Consider the following 19,292-nt stretch of genomic DNA (forward strand, 5'->3'; position numbering starts at 1 on the left):
TCGAACCCGTGTCCCTGCATTGGCAAGATGATTCTTAACCACTCTACCACTAGGGAAGTCCCTATTATTTCTTAATTTCTTAATTATTATTTCTTATTGTCATAAGAATTCTAGTAAGTAGGCAGCCTAGAAAATATCCCTATTTAACAAAAGTTGAAACAAATTCAGGGAAGTTAAATGTGTCCCCAAGATCACATAGTAATTAGTGATGAAGTTGGGACTTAACCAAAGGGGGTTTTATTTTGTCTTAAAGTTTATGATTTTTCATTTCACAATTCATTTGACTAAAAAAGTATGCCAATCATTGGTATCAGGACTGAGGCGGATAGTACTGCATACTTGAAAATCTCTTGCATTCTACTCCCCTGTAAAAAAAACAGTGCAAACTGAAGAGGGAAAAATATCTGTACTTCCGTTTTCTTTCTTTTGTGCTGTCAGCTCTGAGTTGGTTTAGTGAGTAATTTTGCAAGGCTTGCTTCACTTTGTTTTGAGCAAGACTGAACCCAGTATTTCAAACAAAAGGCAGCCCGTTACTAACTTCTGGTTGCTAGGTGTGGCCTCCTTTCAAATTCTATAAAATCAGAAGCCCAAGGTTCCACTTCCAGTGTGAGCTGTTCAGAGAAGAATCTCTCTTTAGGTCTTTGGACGGAGGCAAAAAAAAGGTAAGTCTTGGTTTTACATTTAGGTAGTTTTGGCTGTTTTGAAAACTTTTCCCATTACAGTGTTTAATGTTACTTCTGTGTCATTTATGGCTAGCTGCACTTACACCTTTGATAAATCTTTCTGTAAAATTACACTGGCTATTTATATTTTAGGAATCACAAATTGTAATGTTTTATTTTTACTTAGTTAAGAAATACAATTTTAAAAACAAGGAAACTTTGCTTAATACTGGCTTATTGTACTGTTGGTGAGTTACCATGGAAAAGAAGGAAAGAATGTGTTTTTTCCTACAAGTTATGAGTCTTCAAGAGCTGTGTATGCTTTACGTGGAAATCATGAAGGATGGTGGTGTCTGTGGGGAGCCAGGCCAGAAGAACGCAGACATAGGTTTCAGGGATCTATCTCAAAACAGCAGAACTTAAATAATTTATTTTTTCTTTTGTAAAATAAAACAAAGCAAAACAAAAAAAATAGATTCAGACCTCATAGTGGCAGTTATGGCTTTTGTAATTAACATTTTGAAATTAACGTTATGTTCACTCATGCAGTGTAAGTAAATTAGAGGATCCACTTATTAATCATTTTATTTAGAGAGGCTGTGGCCACATTCTTTTTCCTGTAGTCTCTGTGTCATAGACAGGCTTTTCAAGTGCTGATTTGAAAATCTAAGGGGAAAGGAAGTATTTCCTGGGTGGTGTCAGATAAGTTATCTCTTGGGAATGCCTGTACTGGCCCTCTAAAAATATTCCACTTAGTAACATCTTGATTGCTGAATGAGCTAATGGCCATAAAACTCCTTAAGAAAGCAAAAAGCATATCTAAAGTAGAGTTTTTACTGGTGTTGGATATATGTGCAAAAGTGAGAGATTTTGAATCCTAACCATATATTTGGCTATTGTTTATTACAAATGTTCCTTCAAGAATTTTTTCTTAGCTCATTCCGAATGTTAAGTTAAATGACGTAACATATGATTTTTAGTGCTAGTTAATCAAAAAAGGTGTGCTTTTTCTTGCCTTGTTTGTGTCTAAAATTATGTATGGACCTTGAAAAAGTAATATTCTCCCCTGCTTGCAGGAATGTATTTTGGTAGGCACATTGCAAAACGATTCAAATGTGGTAAAATGCTGGTTTCATAATTTCCAAATGGCCTCTTCTCCAGAAGTTATGTTAACCACCCTGTAGCCCCAGGCTCAGCCACATCTGGCAGATATCTGACAGTTGATGGATGTTGACAAAACTGTTAATAATAAATTATTAAGAAACCAGCTAGAGTTTCCTGGTTATTAAATACTTTTTCAGTCAAATGATCTGCAAAGATTGGTTTCTATTGATGTTAGCTTGCTGAGCTGGTTCTTAATCCTCTCTAGACCCATTAATTGATGACATATTTAAAACCATGGACCTATTATTTTCAGTGATAAATCAAAAGCCGTTTTTTCAGTAAATGATTTCCTCTTTCCTTAAAATGGGAGAGATTTTTATCAGAAAGATCAGAGCAGATACAATTTATATAATACCTTCATTCATTATGCTAATTTTCTCCACCTCCATCTGCTTGAGGTGAAATTTAAGACTGGCACTTCAGAGCTATAATGAATCTTAGCTACTGTGTATTTCAACACTCTTATTTTTATAAATGGAGAACCTCTCCCCCACTGCCGAGAAGTTAAATGTTTTCTTGAGGGCCAACAGCCAGCTAAAGAGAGTCAAAGTAGGGCTCAGAACTCCTCAATTCTTATTTTTACATCCTATAGTTGTGGATAGAAAATATTTGTTAAATTAGTATAGATATATTTCCTGATTAGCATTGATACAATATTTGTTCATTCAATAATGCTTATTAGCATACTAAGTACAAAGCATTCTGCCAGGGATTAGAGGTTCATAATGAATGGTAGTTATCACTGCCCCCATGGAATGCTGCTTTAAATATAGATAAGTAATTAGCAAGTGATAATGCAGAACAATGGGGACAAGTGTAGGAGTAAAGGCAGGATGCTTCTGGAGCACACAGAAGGTCGGTCACTCACCTCAGTGCTGGACCAAGGAAGGCCTCTTGGAGGATGTCATGAGGTGTAGTAGGCTGAGTCCTCACCAAGAAGCATCATTTACACAAAGGGAATTGGACATGGAGGATGAAACAGCATTCCAAGCAAAGGGAACACCTTACTCAAAAGTCTAGAAGCAAAACATTCATGAGACTACCTTTCATAAAGTGGCTCTTCATAAGTCATGCCGTTGTACAGACTAACTAATTGCGTTTTCTCAAACGAGTAGGTGTGGGAAAGACTTGTGAAATATATATTCGAGGGAGAAAACTATGCACAGGCCAAAGCATTGAAAAATAAACTCCCTCGGGCCGGGGTGAAACCTGCCACAGTCTCCATGGGTTAACTGTGAATGAATTTGATTCTTAAGTGTAAGCTATTAAAAATAACATTCATCTTACCATCATCTTTTTGGTCACTAGTTTAAAAGCATATACAATATTTTGGTCACTAGTTTAAAAGTGTATACAATATTTTGGAATCAGAAGGCATGGATTTATGTATGCCTTGATGCTTGCCACTAGTAGCTAGAAAACTGCCAGAAGAAATTACACTTTGTTTACCCAGGTAGAAAATGGCAATAATGATGCTGTCCTCTGCAAGGATCAAATTTCTGCTGCTGTCTTTGCAGAACTCTGATCTTTCTCCCTTGTCTCAGGGAAGACATGATAGACCACAAAACTCAGTTTCCTCTGTCAGAAATTCTGGAAGTAGCCTTTCATGAAGCTGACAGAGATAGAAATTGTGGTTTTTAAAGTTATTAAAAACTGTTCTTCTGTAATAATTTCAAACCTTCAGAAGAGTTGCAAGAATACTGCGCAACATCACCATATACTTATTACCGAGGTTCCCCAAGTGTTAACCTTTCACCACATTTGCTTTATCATTAATTCTTCCCTTTCCCCCTTCCACCCTCTCTATATAGTTATTTTTTTCTGTATCATTTGAAAGAACACTGCAGATATGATGTCCCTATGTCTCTAGATACTTCAACCATAGTGCAGTTTAAAAAAATCAGGAAATTAACTTTCATACAATAAGCCATAGTTTTCTCAAACTGTCCAGTTGGTACAATTGCTGATGTACCATTTCTGGAATACCTTTCTCTTACATTTAGTAAGCATGGCTCCCTCTCTGTCTAGCATCTTTTTATGCATATTTACCTTCTTTAATTTATTGCTGAATGAGAGGAAGAGAGCTCTTTTATGACACATACAAAAAAATGTTCATCCCTAAAAAGTTACACATTTTTTCTTAGATAAATGAGATTGGTAGGCAGTGCATGTTCACAGATGATTAATTAGAAGAACTCTGGAATATTATTAACTTCCATATAGGTCAGCCTATGTATAAATGGTCAATTTCATCTTCAAATTAGATGATGTTAAGGACTGAGATAAACTTGGTTTCAGAGCTCATTGGTAGCCAGATTAAATATATATTGAGCCAAGGAAAATTAATAAAATAAGCTCTTAAGTACCTAGTACATGTTCTAAACATTGCAACTTAAAAGAAAGATGGAAAAAATAAAACCTGTTGTGAACTCAGAGGGTTATTAAATTTTTTTTTAACTGTACAATTCTACTTCATAGACTAGATCATTCTCTGAATAGTAAAAATATATGACAAATATTTGTATAGCATGTGGCAATCTATAAAACCTGTTTGCATGTTTGTGATTTATTTATAGTTAAGAAATCTTACCTTCAAATTACTGAATGGGTTTAATCAAGTACAAAACGCTGGTTTTCATACAGAGGTTAGGTATTGAACACACAGAATGGTTTAGCAATACAATCTGAGCAAAATATTTTTGCTGTGGTATTTGTAAGGTGTGTTGCAACTATTCAAGGTTCTGTTAAAACATGTAGCTGTGTTTGAGCACTTAACTAGCAGTACATGATCGAAACTATTTCCTTGAGGGTTTGTACATCCTGCCACAATCCTTGTGTCTTTAAGCTTTGCTGACAGCTAGTGGATCTTGTTTGGCTGAATTGAGATTCCTTTTTCCTCTAATTGCTTTCCTGAGTAGGTTCTATTCAGGTTGCTTGACCATATTCCAGATCATACCTTCAGGCCATCCAAATGGCTTCAGACTAAAATCGAGGAACACAGAGGATATGTCACAAAGCTGTCTCCTTTATGGATACTCTTGTGTCAAACAAATTATTCAACCCCTTTGTTTTTGTTATTTTGTATTAAGTAATGAATAGAACAATATCATTTTCTAGGCTTTCTCAAATTTTTTTTTGAAGAAACTCATGCATTATGTAAGCATTTTAAGTGAAAAAATTGTGAAGTAAAGTTTCCATAAAATTTATTTTGAAGTTGTGAGGCTCATTTTTTAAATTACCTTTGACAAGATCCTTAATCTCTTCTTTGATTTCTTTTGAAGTTTTTCTTTTCTAATTGAAAAGAGTGGAAATATTGGAACACATATTTCTATAATTGAGGGAAAAGTACTTTGCTAAGTGACCAATCATATCACATTTCGAGGATTCTACTTCATAAAGGACATGGATGAGATGATAAAAATGGACGTTTTAAATACCTGAAACCTTGCCAGAAATTGCAAGAAGTTTTGGATATGCCAATTAAGCAAAAGAAAAACGACACTCCATGTGCCAACAGCAATTGCACCAGATTATAGTGTAATAGGAACTAAAACCTTGTGCGAAATTGTACACCATGACTTTATCTCAGGAAATAACTTTAAATTTATCAGTTGCTTGTGGGGAAGAGATTCAGTGAGTGCACAATATATTGGTTCTTCTCACAGATGACACAACAGTAATTTGAACAATCCCCATGATAATTAAGTGGAGATAGTTTCTGCTTTGGATATTATTTCTCTCATGTATTTAATCTCATTACTTGCAACTACAGCCATTTTTCAGCAGGTGTGGACTGAAATACTTTGTCTGAACATGCCATTAAGGAATCAGGTTATGGGTTTTACTCCTCATGAGTCATTTAGCTTCATAGCAAGAATTTAAAACTGCTAAGATTATCCTTCCAGCCTCCTTCAGATGTACTCATGATAGCTGTCTCCAGAGAAATAAACAAAAGGGTATGGAGAGATAGATCAGTGTAGACCTGGAGCTTGAGCTCCTAAAAAAAAAAATCCCTGGACAAAAAGGATCATTGATGGCTCCTTTTGTAGATAACTCAGAGAATGCGTTAATTTTTAACATACTTCAGGTTTTAAAAATATACATGTTTTATTAAATAAAAATATTGCTGAACCACGACAGCAAGTCAGGCAATTTTCTTTAAGATAGAGTTTTCCAAAAGAGGGCATGCATGGTGCAATTTCACTCTAATGAATCCTGTTAGAGCAAGGCACCTGCTATAAAATAATCCTTTTCTGGGTTTTTTATGTTGGGTAAAAAAACACATGTAGGACTAGTGTTTAGACAGCTCAAATAGGAACAAATGTGAATGTAGTGATTACTCCAGGTACTGAAATAATTTTATACCACGGAATGGAAAAGAAAACTGAATTATTTCGGGGAGAAATATCACTTGAATATCTTTCTATAGAGTTTTGAGTCTGAATCCACTCCCGCAGATTAGTCATAGATTATTTTACCTTATAAATGTCAGTATTATGCTCTTTCTCTACCCATTACTTTTGTTCAAGTCCTCATTAATCCTACATAGATTCTCCCACAACTTACTAAATGGTCTCTAATCTTCCCTCTTGCTCATCTCCTAGCCATTCTCTATGATACAGGGTGACCTTTCTGAAATATAACTTTCTTTTTAAAAAATCCATTGTTTATCCAAACCTTTGGAAATATATTTAAACTTTTAAATTTGGGCTTCTGTTAACATTTCTTGCTCTAGTAAACTTCTTTCAACTTCCCAAATATGACAAGTTTCTCTCTGTTTTGTTCTCTTTAACTTTTCTGCTAATCTCAATTATTCTCAAGAGAGGCTCAGGTCACCAAGAACTTCCTCTAAGAATTGTTCTTAGCTTTTGAATTTTCTTAGGGAGAGCACACACTGGCTTCAAGTTCTTTGAGCCAAGGGATGTTTCAATGTTTTTGCGCCCTCAGTGCTTGGCATACAGTGGGTGGTCTGTAAATTTAGAGCAGTGAAGTGAAACACCAGCTCCTCTCTTCAGCCTATATGCTTACTTATAGAAGTCATCTGATCCCTAAGGTGAAGGCTGAATATGCTGAGAAAGAGCTGTGTTTCAGAGGCTATGGGTTTCTGTTCAAGGGTAGTAGACTCTCTTTCAAAAAAACCCAAATCAACATTTTATGATGCTCCAAAGAGTAATCCTGGAAAGTAAAGGCAAGGCTGCTCTATGTCTTGTGTATGGAAGGGGGTGGAGTGGTGTGTATATGTGGTGGGTTTGTGGTTTGTAAACGCATCGACCTGTTTTCTTTTCAGATCCTTCAAAAATGGCAATGGTAACTGAATTCCTCAAGCAGGCGTGGTTTATTGACAATGAAGAGCAGGAATACGTTGTAAGTCAAGTGACAATGAAATAACTTAGTTAAATATTAAAATAGAAACTAATGTAAGTGAATGGACAGTAATTTATTTCTCACGCATCCACAGAAAACTGTGAAAGGATCCAAAGGTGGTCCTGGGTCATCAGTGATCCCCTGTCCTAGCTTTGATCCATCCTCAGATGTTGAGGCCTTGCATAAAGCAATCACAGCTAAAGGTAATTCTGTCTCCCCAGAACAGTCCCCTCCTAGACATTTCAGAATGGCTACTAAAAAAGACATGTGCAATTTAAAGAGTCTTTTGTTTTGAAGATAAAAAGATTTCCTTGTCAACGAAGATATATTTCCTTTCTCAGCGCTTGGGAAATTTTGGTCAAATCGGTAGAATATCTACTTCTACAACAGATATGCTCACAAAGCTCATTTCTAACAGGCTCAATGCTGAAGTCAACACCTCTGCTCACATTTAGGGTTTGAACTAGGAAACAAACACTGCAACACTGAGGGCCAGGAACAATTTCTTCCTCCTTTCTCATTCAAGTGAATGGAATGTCATCCCAAGTGCTTTCATTTGATATGCAGTATCGCATCCATATCCCAGTCTGGTAAAATTTGTACTTCTTCGTTTTGTTAAGAACTTCCTTTGAAGCATCTTGATAATGAACCATTTTATGTCGGTTACTGATGATGAAGAAAATTGATTTTAGAAGTCTAGGGGCCCTTTATTTCCAGGTGTGGATGAAGCGACCATCATTGAAATTCTAACTAAGAGAAACAATGCCCAGCGTCAGCAGATCAAAGCAGCCTATCTCCAGGAAAAAGGAAAGGTAGGTTGGAGTGGTTAATTGAGATAATTAATTTCAGTCATATTTGTGATTAAGTATAGATTTTGAAGCACAGTTGCCTAGTTCTGTCAGTCTCTAACCACCGTTTTTCCATTACAACTAAGATTACTGTATTTATCCTCTTGGTTGCAATGTAATCAATTTTAGCAAATTTCCTGGTTTTATATATTGTTTTGTCATCTTGATTCTTTGCCCATGTCATGTGGTGTTCTGTATTGGAGACAAGCCTTTAACTTGAACATAACAGACATCAAGATTACTATTGGCAATAAGAAATATGTTCTGATTGAAATGTGTCTTCTGCTAAAACTTAAACTGAACTGTTTAATGTCTGAATGTAAAGTTTATACATATAATTCTATTTTAAAAGTAAGCTTTATATTTTTATACAAAAAATGGCAATTTTTTTAAGGAGTGTAGTTAGAAAACTATTTGATGTCTGACTATAGTGCTTATTTGAACAGTGCAAATCCCAATGGTTGGAAAAGTTATTAATACATTATTTTTATTTTTATTTTTTATTTTTTTGCGGTATGCGGGCCTCTCACTGTTGTGGCCTCTCCCGTTGCGGAGCACAGGCTCTGGACGCGCAGGCTCAGCGGCCATGGCTCACGGGCCCAGCCGCTCTGCGGCATGTGGGATCCTCCCGGACCGGGGCAAGAACCCGTGTCCCCTGCATCGGCAGGCGGACTCTCAACCACTGTGTCACCAGGGAAGCCCTAATACATTATTTTTAAAGTATTCTTACTACTGTTTCTGTTAATACACAACCCCTATCTTTTGAGTTTTGTGATTTCTTCCCTGTATAAAGGATTGAGAACCCTGTCCTTTAAAAAATTATCAATGAATTCAGTAAATTTCATTCTAATCACTCTAGATCTAAAAGATTAAGATACTAAATATCAGGTACCCTTTTCTATGTAAAGGGAAGGAGCTCTAAAAAATGGTTGTGTTTAGGACTCAGCAAGACTATCTAAAGATCAGGTAACACCACATTACTGTATCACCCTGCATGTTATTTACTAGAAGGTTATAACATCTCCTTTTTATAGCCCCTGGATGAAGCTCTGAAGAAAGCCCTCAAAGGTAACCTTGAGGAAGTTGCTTTGGCTCTGTTGAAAACTCCAGCCCAGTTTGATGCTGATGAGCTACGTGCTGCCATGAAGGTAAATCATCTAATTTAAGCAAAACTCCTTTCCTCAAGAGAATGTCTAATCCACTTATGCCTCTTACTGTATTCTCAACAACTAGTATAAGACCATCAATCAGTGGTTATAAAATGAATAAGTGAATGAATAAATAAATGAATAAATAAATGTTGGTGTTAACAACTATGTTATTTCCACTATCTTCATGATGTTATTATATATCATAGATCTCTCTTTTTACGTATTTGCCCAAAATATTTGCTTTAAACCCATTTTATTTTTAGAGCACTATAATAGATAGACCTTATTGTAATTATTAAATATTGTGGATATTTACTAAATACTGTGAGAAATTTACTAAATGTCAGATTCGAACAAATTTTGGGACACAAAAACTAGTTGATATTCTTGAATGAAGATTTTTCTACAATTCTTTTATTCTTCTTTTTCAATTCAGGGCCTTGGAACTGATGAAGACACTCTGAATGAAATTTTGGCATCAAGAACTAACAGAGAAATCAGAGAAATTAACAGAGTCTATAAAGAAGGTAAGTTTTAATGTCCAACAACCCAATTGCCTTAGTCGGGAAGGAAATCTGATATACTTCAAAAAAAAATTGAGTGTGGATGTTAATTATGGGGACTTTGGAAACTACATATTAACATATTTCTTCACTGTTTATCACATGTCTACCGCATGCACATACTGTTACCAGACACATTAGAGCTGCTGGGGTGCAGATAAGGGACACAATTGTCTCAGCCCTCATCAAATTTGCACTTTAATAAAAAATGTCCCTTTGGGACAAATGGCCACATATTATTGCAGTGGAAAACTCAATTCAAAGAACTAAATTTAAAGAATTTCCTAAAAACATTTCTTATCTTTCTGAGGTTTATTTCATAAAAATGTCCCGTTGTCTTCCATTTTGAAAAGATAACAACAACAAAACACCCCAGACATTTGTCCTTGAAAAAGTACAGAGCTTGGTGCTTATAATTCTCTGATGGAAACTAACTTTACCATTATGAGCATAAATGACTCACTTACTTTCAATGTCCAGATAGATCCATGGGGATGAAAGACCAGCAGTGGCTCATGTTATCTATTCAGTGAAACATCTCATTTCAGTGGTATGCTCAACAGTATAAAGAGTATCTGCAAGTGGGCCCTGGGCAGTGCTGGGTCTTTACTATTTTCCTTTTCTTGTTTCCTAAGTCCCCAGCTTTTTTGTTTTCCCAGCTTAACATGTAGCACCACAGAGGATATTTCCGCTTGATTTTAATACCAAACATAGAGAATACAATAGCCCTTGTGTATTATTTTCACAGCAATCTAATAAAGGAACCAGAATAAGGAAGCTTTTAACTTCATTTTCTGCAATTCATATCTCATTTTCAATATTTATCTTAAATCCATTTATCAGTGAAAACCATCAAGAGGGGCATTATTATTAGTTGTGGGGTTTTTTTTGTTTTGTTTTGTTTTGTTTTTTGCGGTACGTGGGCCTCTCACTGTTGTGGCCTCTCCCGTTGCGGAGCACAGGCTCCGGACGCGCAGGCTCAGCGGCCATGGCTCACGGGCCTAGTTGCTCCGCGGCATGTGGGATCTTCCCAGACCGGGGCACGAACCCGTGTCCCCTGCATTGGCAGGCGGACTCTCAACCACTGCGCCACCAGGGAAGCCCTATTATTAGTTTTTTTCTTTGATAAAACATAGTTTACAAACGTAAATATCCATAAATTATTCCCAACGTATAGTTCAATGACAGCTTATTAAATTGTTCTGTCTTCTAGTGAATTATAAATTCAATTACTTTTTGCTAGTACAGCATTATTTTGCAAGTTAAGCATGGGTGTTTAACAAAGAAAAGTTTTACGTCTATATCTAAGGTAGACGGGTATACATACACACATACATGCATAACTAAAATATATTACATATAAGATATTTATCATTTTTAAAGTAAATATATACTCTGTGTTCAAGCAAGTTCCTCTGGTTTATTTTTTAAAATAACTGTTCTATTCATCTCATTGCTTAAATTCTGGTATGTTTTATTTCAGAATTGGTTATTTAATAATGTACACCTATGCAATTTATTCTCATTAGCAAAAGCTTTAGGGCTATAGCTTTTCACAGTATTATCTAAATTGTTTTAATTGCCTTATAGGCAATAAATTTGACGATCAGGAATTTTGCTTGATCTGATTCCTCTATTTTTATTAAAAAATGATAATATTTGAAATGTGTCCCATAAGTCATTGAACACTTGGCATTGCAAATTGTGAGCCAATATAGAGATGTCAGGTATTACTGTTATCACCATTACTTATCACTAGTTTAATACAAGGTATACTTTTCTTATTTCTCAGAACTGAAGAGAGATCTGGCTAAAGACATCACCTCAGACACATCTGGAGATTATCAGAAGGCTTTGCTTTCTCTTGCTAAGGTATAACTCAAATAGTTCAGGAAATGCCTCTTCTTTTATGAAAAGTAAAATCTTAGATTTCGTCCCTCTAGAAATGAGCAATTCATTCCTTTTCCCGCAAAGAATATTACTCATCTGATTTTAAGGGAATTAAGTAAATCATGTGATTACATGCTAGAAAACCACTTACAAAAGAATGGGATATTTTTCAGGGTGACCGATGTGAGGATGTTGCCGTAAAGGACGACTTGGCTGATACGGATGCCAGGGTAAGCAAGTACTCACAAATACTCCTAGAATCCACTTTCCTACTTCAAATAGGTCCTACCTGAGGTGAGGTACCACTTGAGGGCCTCCACATGAAAGCAAATTTGAGATCCTCCAAAAGGACCATAGTACCTAGTGTCCATTCCCTGAATGATGCCTACCTTTCTGCATTCAAGCCGTCAAAGAGAGGAAATGTGGTCTTTATGTTTTCAGTATATTGCACTATTCATGAAGCTGGAGAGGAATGAGAGAGAACAATGAGAATTTGATTTGTTATTCCCAAGAATTGTTTTGTTGAGAAAACAGAATTTTTATTTTACCAGGTATAAGAAATAAAGTGGAAAGAATAAGCACATCTAATATTCTTTTAACAGTGAACATTGGTTTAGAGGTGTAAGTTTATATTGTAAAAATACTATTGTAATGACATTAAAATTATAAAAATTAGAACATTTATATACTTTGAAGCATATCGTTATACATAGTTTCAGCGAGGTTGCTTGTTATTTATACATCAATCCATTGGCAACATTAGAAAAACTGTGTCATTTTAGGGCCTGGACTTTTTGTTAAAAAAAAAAAAAAGGCAGCTATTATTTACATATGCCTTCCTCATGGGATAGTATTCTCTACAAATTCATCACAGTGAGTTAGTAAGAATGGAAACTTATTTGATCACCTCCACTCACTGTACCAGTACATTATCCTGCACATAATAAGCATTTATTAACTTTTGTTGAATGAATGCATATATATCAGATGTTTGCTTGGAAAGTCCAGAATAACTTCTTATGCCCATTGGAAATTTGACCATTTTAATAGAAATTGTGCAATCATACCAAAGAACCAAAGTAGCATTTGAATAGTTGCCCATAGTAAGAAATTACTCTTATTTGCTTGTGATATTTCTGAATTTGCTTTCCATTTTAAGGCTATCAGGGCTCTTAGATGTATATTTATGGCAGCTACATGGATTAGTGTGACCTAGGAAGAGGATGGTAATTAACATTTCAAAGTTAATAGAGCATGTTTGTGACAATAAGGCAGGCATTATCTTTTCCATTTGCAAAAGAGGAAAATCTGTAGTTTAATAAGGTCAAACTATTTATCTAAGATTACAGAGCTATTAAGTGGCACAGTCAGAATTTGAATCCAGAAATTCTAACATCAAAATTCAAGATCTAGGTAATGGTTGAATTACTGACTTACCAGTACCATTTGCTGAAAACTACTTTGAACAGTTACAAGTAAAATTAAAAATTAGACAGTCCCTTGGAGTTGCCTTGATACGGAGTGCAATCTTAAAGCAATTTAATTTAACAAACATTTATTCTGCAAACATATATTCAGTCTCTAGGGTTCGCAAGGCACCTTGAGAGATACTATGGAAAATACTTGACAAAATAGGGTTCCCATCTTTAAGGAACTTATAATCTTAGCATTGCCTACTCTGATTGTATTGGACACAGCAGCTGCTGCCTCCAAAATCTTTGAAGAGATCTAACATTCTTGTGCAGATAGCAAGTCAGCAGATAGTCAAGTGTTTATTTTTGTGTTTCTTGACAGGCCTTATATGAAGCAGGAGAAAAAAGAAAAGGGACAGATGTTAATGTGTTCACCACCATTCTTACCACCAGAAGCTCTGCCCATCTTCGCAGAGGTAAGAATAAAACAAATGTTTCCTGGGGTTGTTTATAGAAGATGCAGGGGGTTTTTAGGACAAATAAGAGAAAGGAAAGAGAGAAATCTTAATCATTGTCATTCTGATACCAAATGGATGCAGTGTTCCTGACCCCTTCTTGCTATTTGTGCATTTGTCCAGCTTTGTACCACCACCATTTTATATAGTATTTGAAACACATTTTATGACTTTGGCATGTAGAACATTAGTTTGTTATTTTTACTATTTCCTTTCCCTAAAATATTTGGAATAGGTCTGACAACATATACACATGCAACAGAACAAATGAAATTACAATGAAGAAAAACAAAAGAAAACTCATGGCTGAGTGAAGAAAAGAGTATCTAGATGCTGCAGAAACAAAACCAAAAAAAAGAGTTCTTGCCCTTGATCACAAGATTTAACTCTTGACTTCTGGAAGTCAAGGCAAAGGGAAGGTCATGATGATTACCTAAAGTTTATTATTTTTATAACAGCACTCCAGTTTCTAATGTTAAAATTAAGAGAAATCTACTACACAGATCTTTTTATAAGGAAAGATCCATTTGTTATGGCACTTATCTCTGATGTAGTGTTATGGATGTCAATCACATGCCACTTCTAATAAATATCAACGTTTGCAAAAATTTCCCCAAAATATACAGAAGCACCAAAATAGCCATGTAAGTTACATTCCTCAGAGAAGATGATGTATCCAAAATATGCTCAGTTGAATAATTAGCTTTAAAATGTGTTTTTTGAAGTTCAGTCCTCCTAAGGAATACTTTGACTCAGTTGCCCTGATTTTGCTCAAGTTTGCTAAAGAATAGGATGTTTTGTACATCTCTTAGTTTAAATTTAATATTCAGTGTTTCAGAAGTACTCCAAGTACAGTAAGCATGACATGAACAAAGTTCTGGACCTGGAGTTGAAAGGTGACATCGAGAAATGCCTCACAGTTATTGGTATGTAGTCCTGGAGGGGGAAGAGTTTTCTAACTTGAAATTGCATTGTCAATGCTGTCCCATAATTTACAAAATAAAATATAACAAACCAAAACAAAAACACAGATGTAATTTATATTTCAAATAGAGGCAACATGTAAGATAATGGCAATAAATATTTAGCTAAAGTTATACAATGGCCTTATTAGTAATAACAGATATTATTTCCTTTTTTAAGAAGATGGGCAGGTGGACAATACTTACTGAGCACCTACTTATACTACCATGCAATACACCAGGCTGGGCATGGCACAAAGGAAAGTCAAAATGGTCATTAAGAGCATAGGATTTGGAATTAAATAAATGCAGATCCACATTCTGGTCTGTTACTTGCTAATTGAGTAATCTTGGGCAAGTCCAAAGGATTTGATTCAGTAGGTCTCTGGTGGCTTCTGAAAAGGTCTTCAGAAGCAAAGGATTTTAAAGGTTTCCCATTTTATTCAGATGACCAGTCAAGGTTTGGAAACCTGCATTTTAAAGCAGTGCTTCTCAAACATTAATGTGCACATGAATCCCTTGGGAATCTTGTTAAAATGCAGATTCTAATTCAGTAGGTCTGGGTTGGGGCCTGGATTCTGCATTTCTAACAAGCTCTTAGTTGATGCCAATTCTTTCGGTCCAGAGACCACACTTTGAGTATCAAGGTAGAGAATCATACTAACGGACACATCTGTTAGTATTTTATAATATTTGGCAGCTGCCTTATATTTTAAGACTGTCCTGTTCCACTTAAAATTTTTTTCTTAGTACAACATGAAAAACTATTTCTTCCATGCCAGCATGACCTTTAACACCTACTAGCTTCCCTGTTTCCATGAAGAGTATACTCAGGATAGCATGAAATACTGAAGTTGCTATTGGGTAGATTTAAGATAATAGGAAAAGAGTGATGTTGTCAGAGAACAGAATATTCAAAGTCACCATCTAGAAAGTAGCTTCTTATAAGCCAAATATCCCTTATTGGTAGGAGGGGTAAGGAACAGGGATGGAGAAGAGAATCTTACTTGTAAAACTCTGTATTCTTGTTTCTGTCACATGCATCTTTCTTTTTTTGGTGGTAAATATGTCAACTAAGATACACCTCTCTTGCAGTGAAGTGTGCCACAAGCAAATCAATGTTCTTTGCTGAGAAGCTTCATCAGGCCATGCAGGTAACTTTCAACATACGTGATTTGCTTAGGGAAAAAAAATTATGGTGTATGGAAAGAAGAACAGAAAACCTCATATTGTTTGAAAATTACACTTATTTTAATATCTTTCCATTAAAAAGAATTACTTTTCCATCCAATGCAAGAGGTAATATACTTCCTTATTAGAATAAAATTCTCCGTTAGATTTGTTATGTTCTTTTATAGGTAAGATAGTAAGGTGAGCTTGAATGTAATTTGTAGATTATGCATGATTTTAATAAAACTTCAGTCAGCAGAGGAAGGGTGATATACTTCCTTTTTTAATGTATGATTTTAGTAACCTACTTCTGCTAAGGTTGTAAGTTGCACAATCTCCCCCTTTCTAAGCTTCACTTATCTTTTTTATTATTCTGTCTTCCATGCCATTGCTTTATATGTCGTTCTAAGATTTTTAAATTTTGTTCTAAGATCACTGAAGGGGAAGGTGTTATTAAGATGTATTTGAGATACCTTAACCACTTCACTTTAACTTTATCGTTTAGCATGCATCTTATTATATAGGTTGTCACCTCCATGCTTGTATTGTGACGTTATGAAATTGGCTTTTTTTTTTCCTTTGCCACTTCAAAATAAGGAAGTCTTCAGAGAACGATCTAACTATTCAATTAATAGGAAAGAGTCCCTATGAAGTGATAGGCATTGTGCTACTAGGTATCAATAGTAGGCAGTACAGTCCCTGACCCCATGCCTGCTCTTATCTAGTGAGGTAATTAGATGGGTAACAATGAAAACCTAGTATTGTAAAAGAGCAGAAGAGGGGCCTGTGCCCCAGGCTTTGGAAATCAATGTAGCCTTGCTCTCAGCTAAACTAAGACCTGATATTTGAAAAGGAATTAGCCAGAGGAGAGCAGAAGTGGACGAGATGAAGGGATAAAGCAAGATTGGTCCAGGAGGAGATACTATGTCTCTTTCTGGATAGTAAACATAATTAGAGTGATGGTGCATGGTGGAAGAAGTTGTAGAATTAGGCAGGTCATTGTAAGCCCAGATAAAATGATTGGTTTTCATCCTAAAAGCAGCAGAAGGCCATTGAAGGTTTTTTTTTTTTGGTGGGGGGGACGGTGGGGCTTGCTGTATGCGGGCCTCTCACTGCTGCGGCCTCTCCCTTTGCGGAGCACAGGCTCCGGATGCGCAGGCCCAGTGGCCACGGCTCATGGGCCCAGCCACTCCGCGGCACATGGGATCCTCCCGGACTGGGGCACGAACCCGTGTCCCCTGCATCGGCAGGCGGACTCCCAGCCACTGCGCCACCAGGGAAGCCCCATTGAAGGGTTTTAAATAGATGAATGGGAAGATCAGATTTATAATTTAGGAAGTTTACTTCATTTGTAATTATTGAATAGTTTAGACAGAGGAAAGACTGGGTGGTAGAAGACCAATTAGGAGGTTATGAAAGCTCGTATATATGCTGCTGATATCACAGTTTGGTTTGTGTCATTTTATTACCACTTGTATAAAGTGTGTGTGTGTATTTTAATGTGGTGATAATTTCTCCATAGAAACTATATAGGTGAGCTTAAGAGCTTCACATTCAAACCCATATCCTGCCTTATTAAGAGTATGCTCTGAACATGAGGGACACTTACCATCATTTGTTTTGGACAGGGTATTGGAACTCGTCATAAGACACTGATCAGGATTATGGTCTCCCGTTCTGAAATCGACATGAATGACATCAAAGCATGCTATCAGAAGTTGTATGGCATCTCTCTCTGCCAAGCCATCCTGGTATGTTGTGATTTTCATAATGCTAACCCCACAAATGACAATACTTTTGCAACTTCTTCAAAGAGAAAGGCTGACTTATTGTATCTGTAAATTTCATATGTAAGATTAATTTGTTATATTAAGATACAGGGACTTCCCTGGCGGTCCAGTGGTTAAGACTCCACACTTCTACTGCAGGGGGTGCAGGTTCAATCCCTGGTCAGGGAACTAAGATCCTGCATGCCATGTGGTACAGCCAAAATATAAAAATTTTTTAAAAAGATACATAATTTAAAGTAAACTGAACTTTCACTGGTAAAATCTACTAGTGAGTTCTATAATGAAAGACTCTGCAATATTTTCAATAGTCATGGAAACAGTTTCCCATACATACATTTAGCAATCAAAATATTTTAGTAGAGAGATATAATGATTTATATAATGATTTATGATCAGTGAATACTGATCAGAGGATTTGAAACTTTTTATTCTAACTTTTTCCTTAATTTTGTCATATGTGAAATATATAAAATACATGTTCAAGTTAAGAAGTAAAAAAAGACAAGTCAAGGGGTTTTGAACTTAATGAAAGATAAGTGACTGTTTAAATTCAATTTGGCATTTATATTGGATAACTAAAATCTACCAAGAAAAAGTGAGAATATCATGGGCTTATAACTTTCACTCTGGTTGAGCAAGTCAGAGGTGATACGAAATTATATTGTGTTATACTTAATTCTGTGTGGTATTTCATTCTTGGAAAACAATGGCTCTAATATATAACATGATCAATTCAGAGACGTTTGCAATCTGAATTTTGAAAGCTATTGCTTTTCATATAATAATTAAAATATCAGTTATCTGCTATATGAATTATATTATTTAATTAAGTAAGTGATATTCTTATCCAAGATTCTAGAAAATAGATGTACTGTGATGTATGTTCTACAACTGTTAAGTCTAATACAGTAATTATTCTCAATTTAAAAATACCTTCTATTGATTATGGTTTCAGGTAGCATTAAGTATACTTTATTTTTTATCAACAGGATGAAACCAAGGGGGATTATGAAAAAATCCTGGTGTCTCTCTGTGCAGGAGACTAAACATTCCTTTGATGATCTCAAGCTTTTTGATCAGAAGACTTATTAACCATATCTTTCCATTCCATATCATAGATTTAAATAGGAAAACTTCTTCAACAGGAATATAGTCTAGTAACTCCTTCCTGAAAAGTATAGCCTATAAATAATTTTTTATTTCAACTCTATATAATAGAGATACGTTTTTTAAAAATATATTTACTCCAAACTATAAAACCCCATAAAGAGGTTATTCTAGTAACATTGCTTGAGAAAGATGTTTATGTCACAGAAAATAAAATGATTTTACAGGACAATTGGTACACCATTGGTTCTTCTATTCTGATTTTCTTTTGTGTGTAATGCAGTTGTTTGATTTGATGTCAAGGGTCAGGGGCCTGAATTCTAAATTATAATCCTCTAATGAAATAGATTTTATATATTAAACAAAATAAAATATTCACAGAGTTAGAAAATGAACTTCATACATTTTACCATCTGGGTACAGATTATTGAGAGAGTATCTTAGTATAATAATGGATTTATTGCATCAGTATTGTAACAATTGGATATTCTGCTATATTTCATGAACCAGTATAAAGATGAAATAGCAACAGCAATAAAATTCCTCACTTTTTAAAAAATGGTAGTTGCATATTTTCTAAGAGACTATCAAACTGCTTTCCAGAGTGGCTGTACCATTTTACTTTCCCATCATAAATGCATGAGTAATCTAGTTTCTCCTCTCCACAACCTCACTAGCATTTGATATTGTCACT

At 35.4% G+C, this 19,292-nt stretch overlaps 1 protein-coding gene across 1 annotated transcript; it reads left to right on the forward strand.

The window, feature by feature from the left end:
• The first annotated feature begins 508 nt into the window (after nucleotides 1-508).
• On the forward strand, nucleotides 509-18,841 carry ANXA1 (annexin A1). The gene is made up of 13 exons (XM_081237465.1): nucleotides 509-662; nucleotides 7,114-7,190; nucleotides 7,285-7,393; nucleotides 7,908-8,002; nucleotides 9,073-9,186; nucleotides 9,626-9,716; nucleotides 11,545-11,624; nucleotides 11,816-11,872; nucleotides 13,437-13,530; nucleotides 14,400-14,495; nucleotides 15,627-15,685; nucleotides 17,330-17,452; nucleotides 18,481-18,841. The coding sequence occupies exons 2-13, from the start codon at nucleotides 7,125-7,127 to the stop codon at nucleotides 18,535-18,537; spliced, it is 1,041 nt and encodes a 346-aa protein (XP_081093591.1). The 5' UTR covers nucleotides 509-662; nucleotides 7,114-7,124; the 3' UTR covers nucleotides 18,538-18,841.
• The last annotated feature ends 451 nt before the right edge of the window (nucleotides 18,842-19,292 follow it).

Source organism: Mesoplodon bidens, assembly GCF_964165515.1.
Source record: "Mesoplodon bidens genome assembly, chromosome: 6".
In the NCBI taxonomy this organism is placed as follows: domain Eukaryota; kingdom Metazoa; phylum Chordata; class Mammalia; order Artiodactyla; family Ziphiidae; genus Mesoplodon; species Mesoplodon bidens.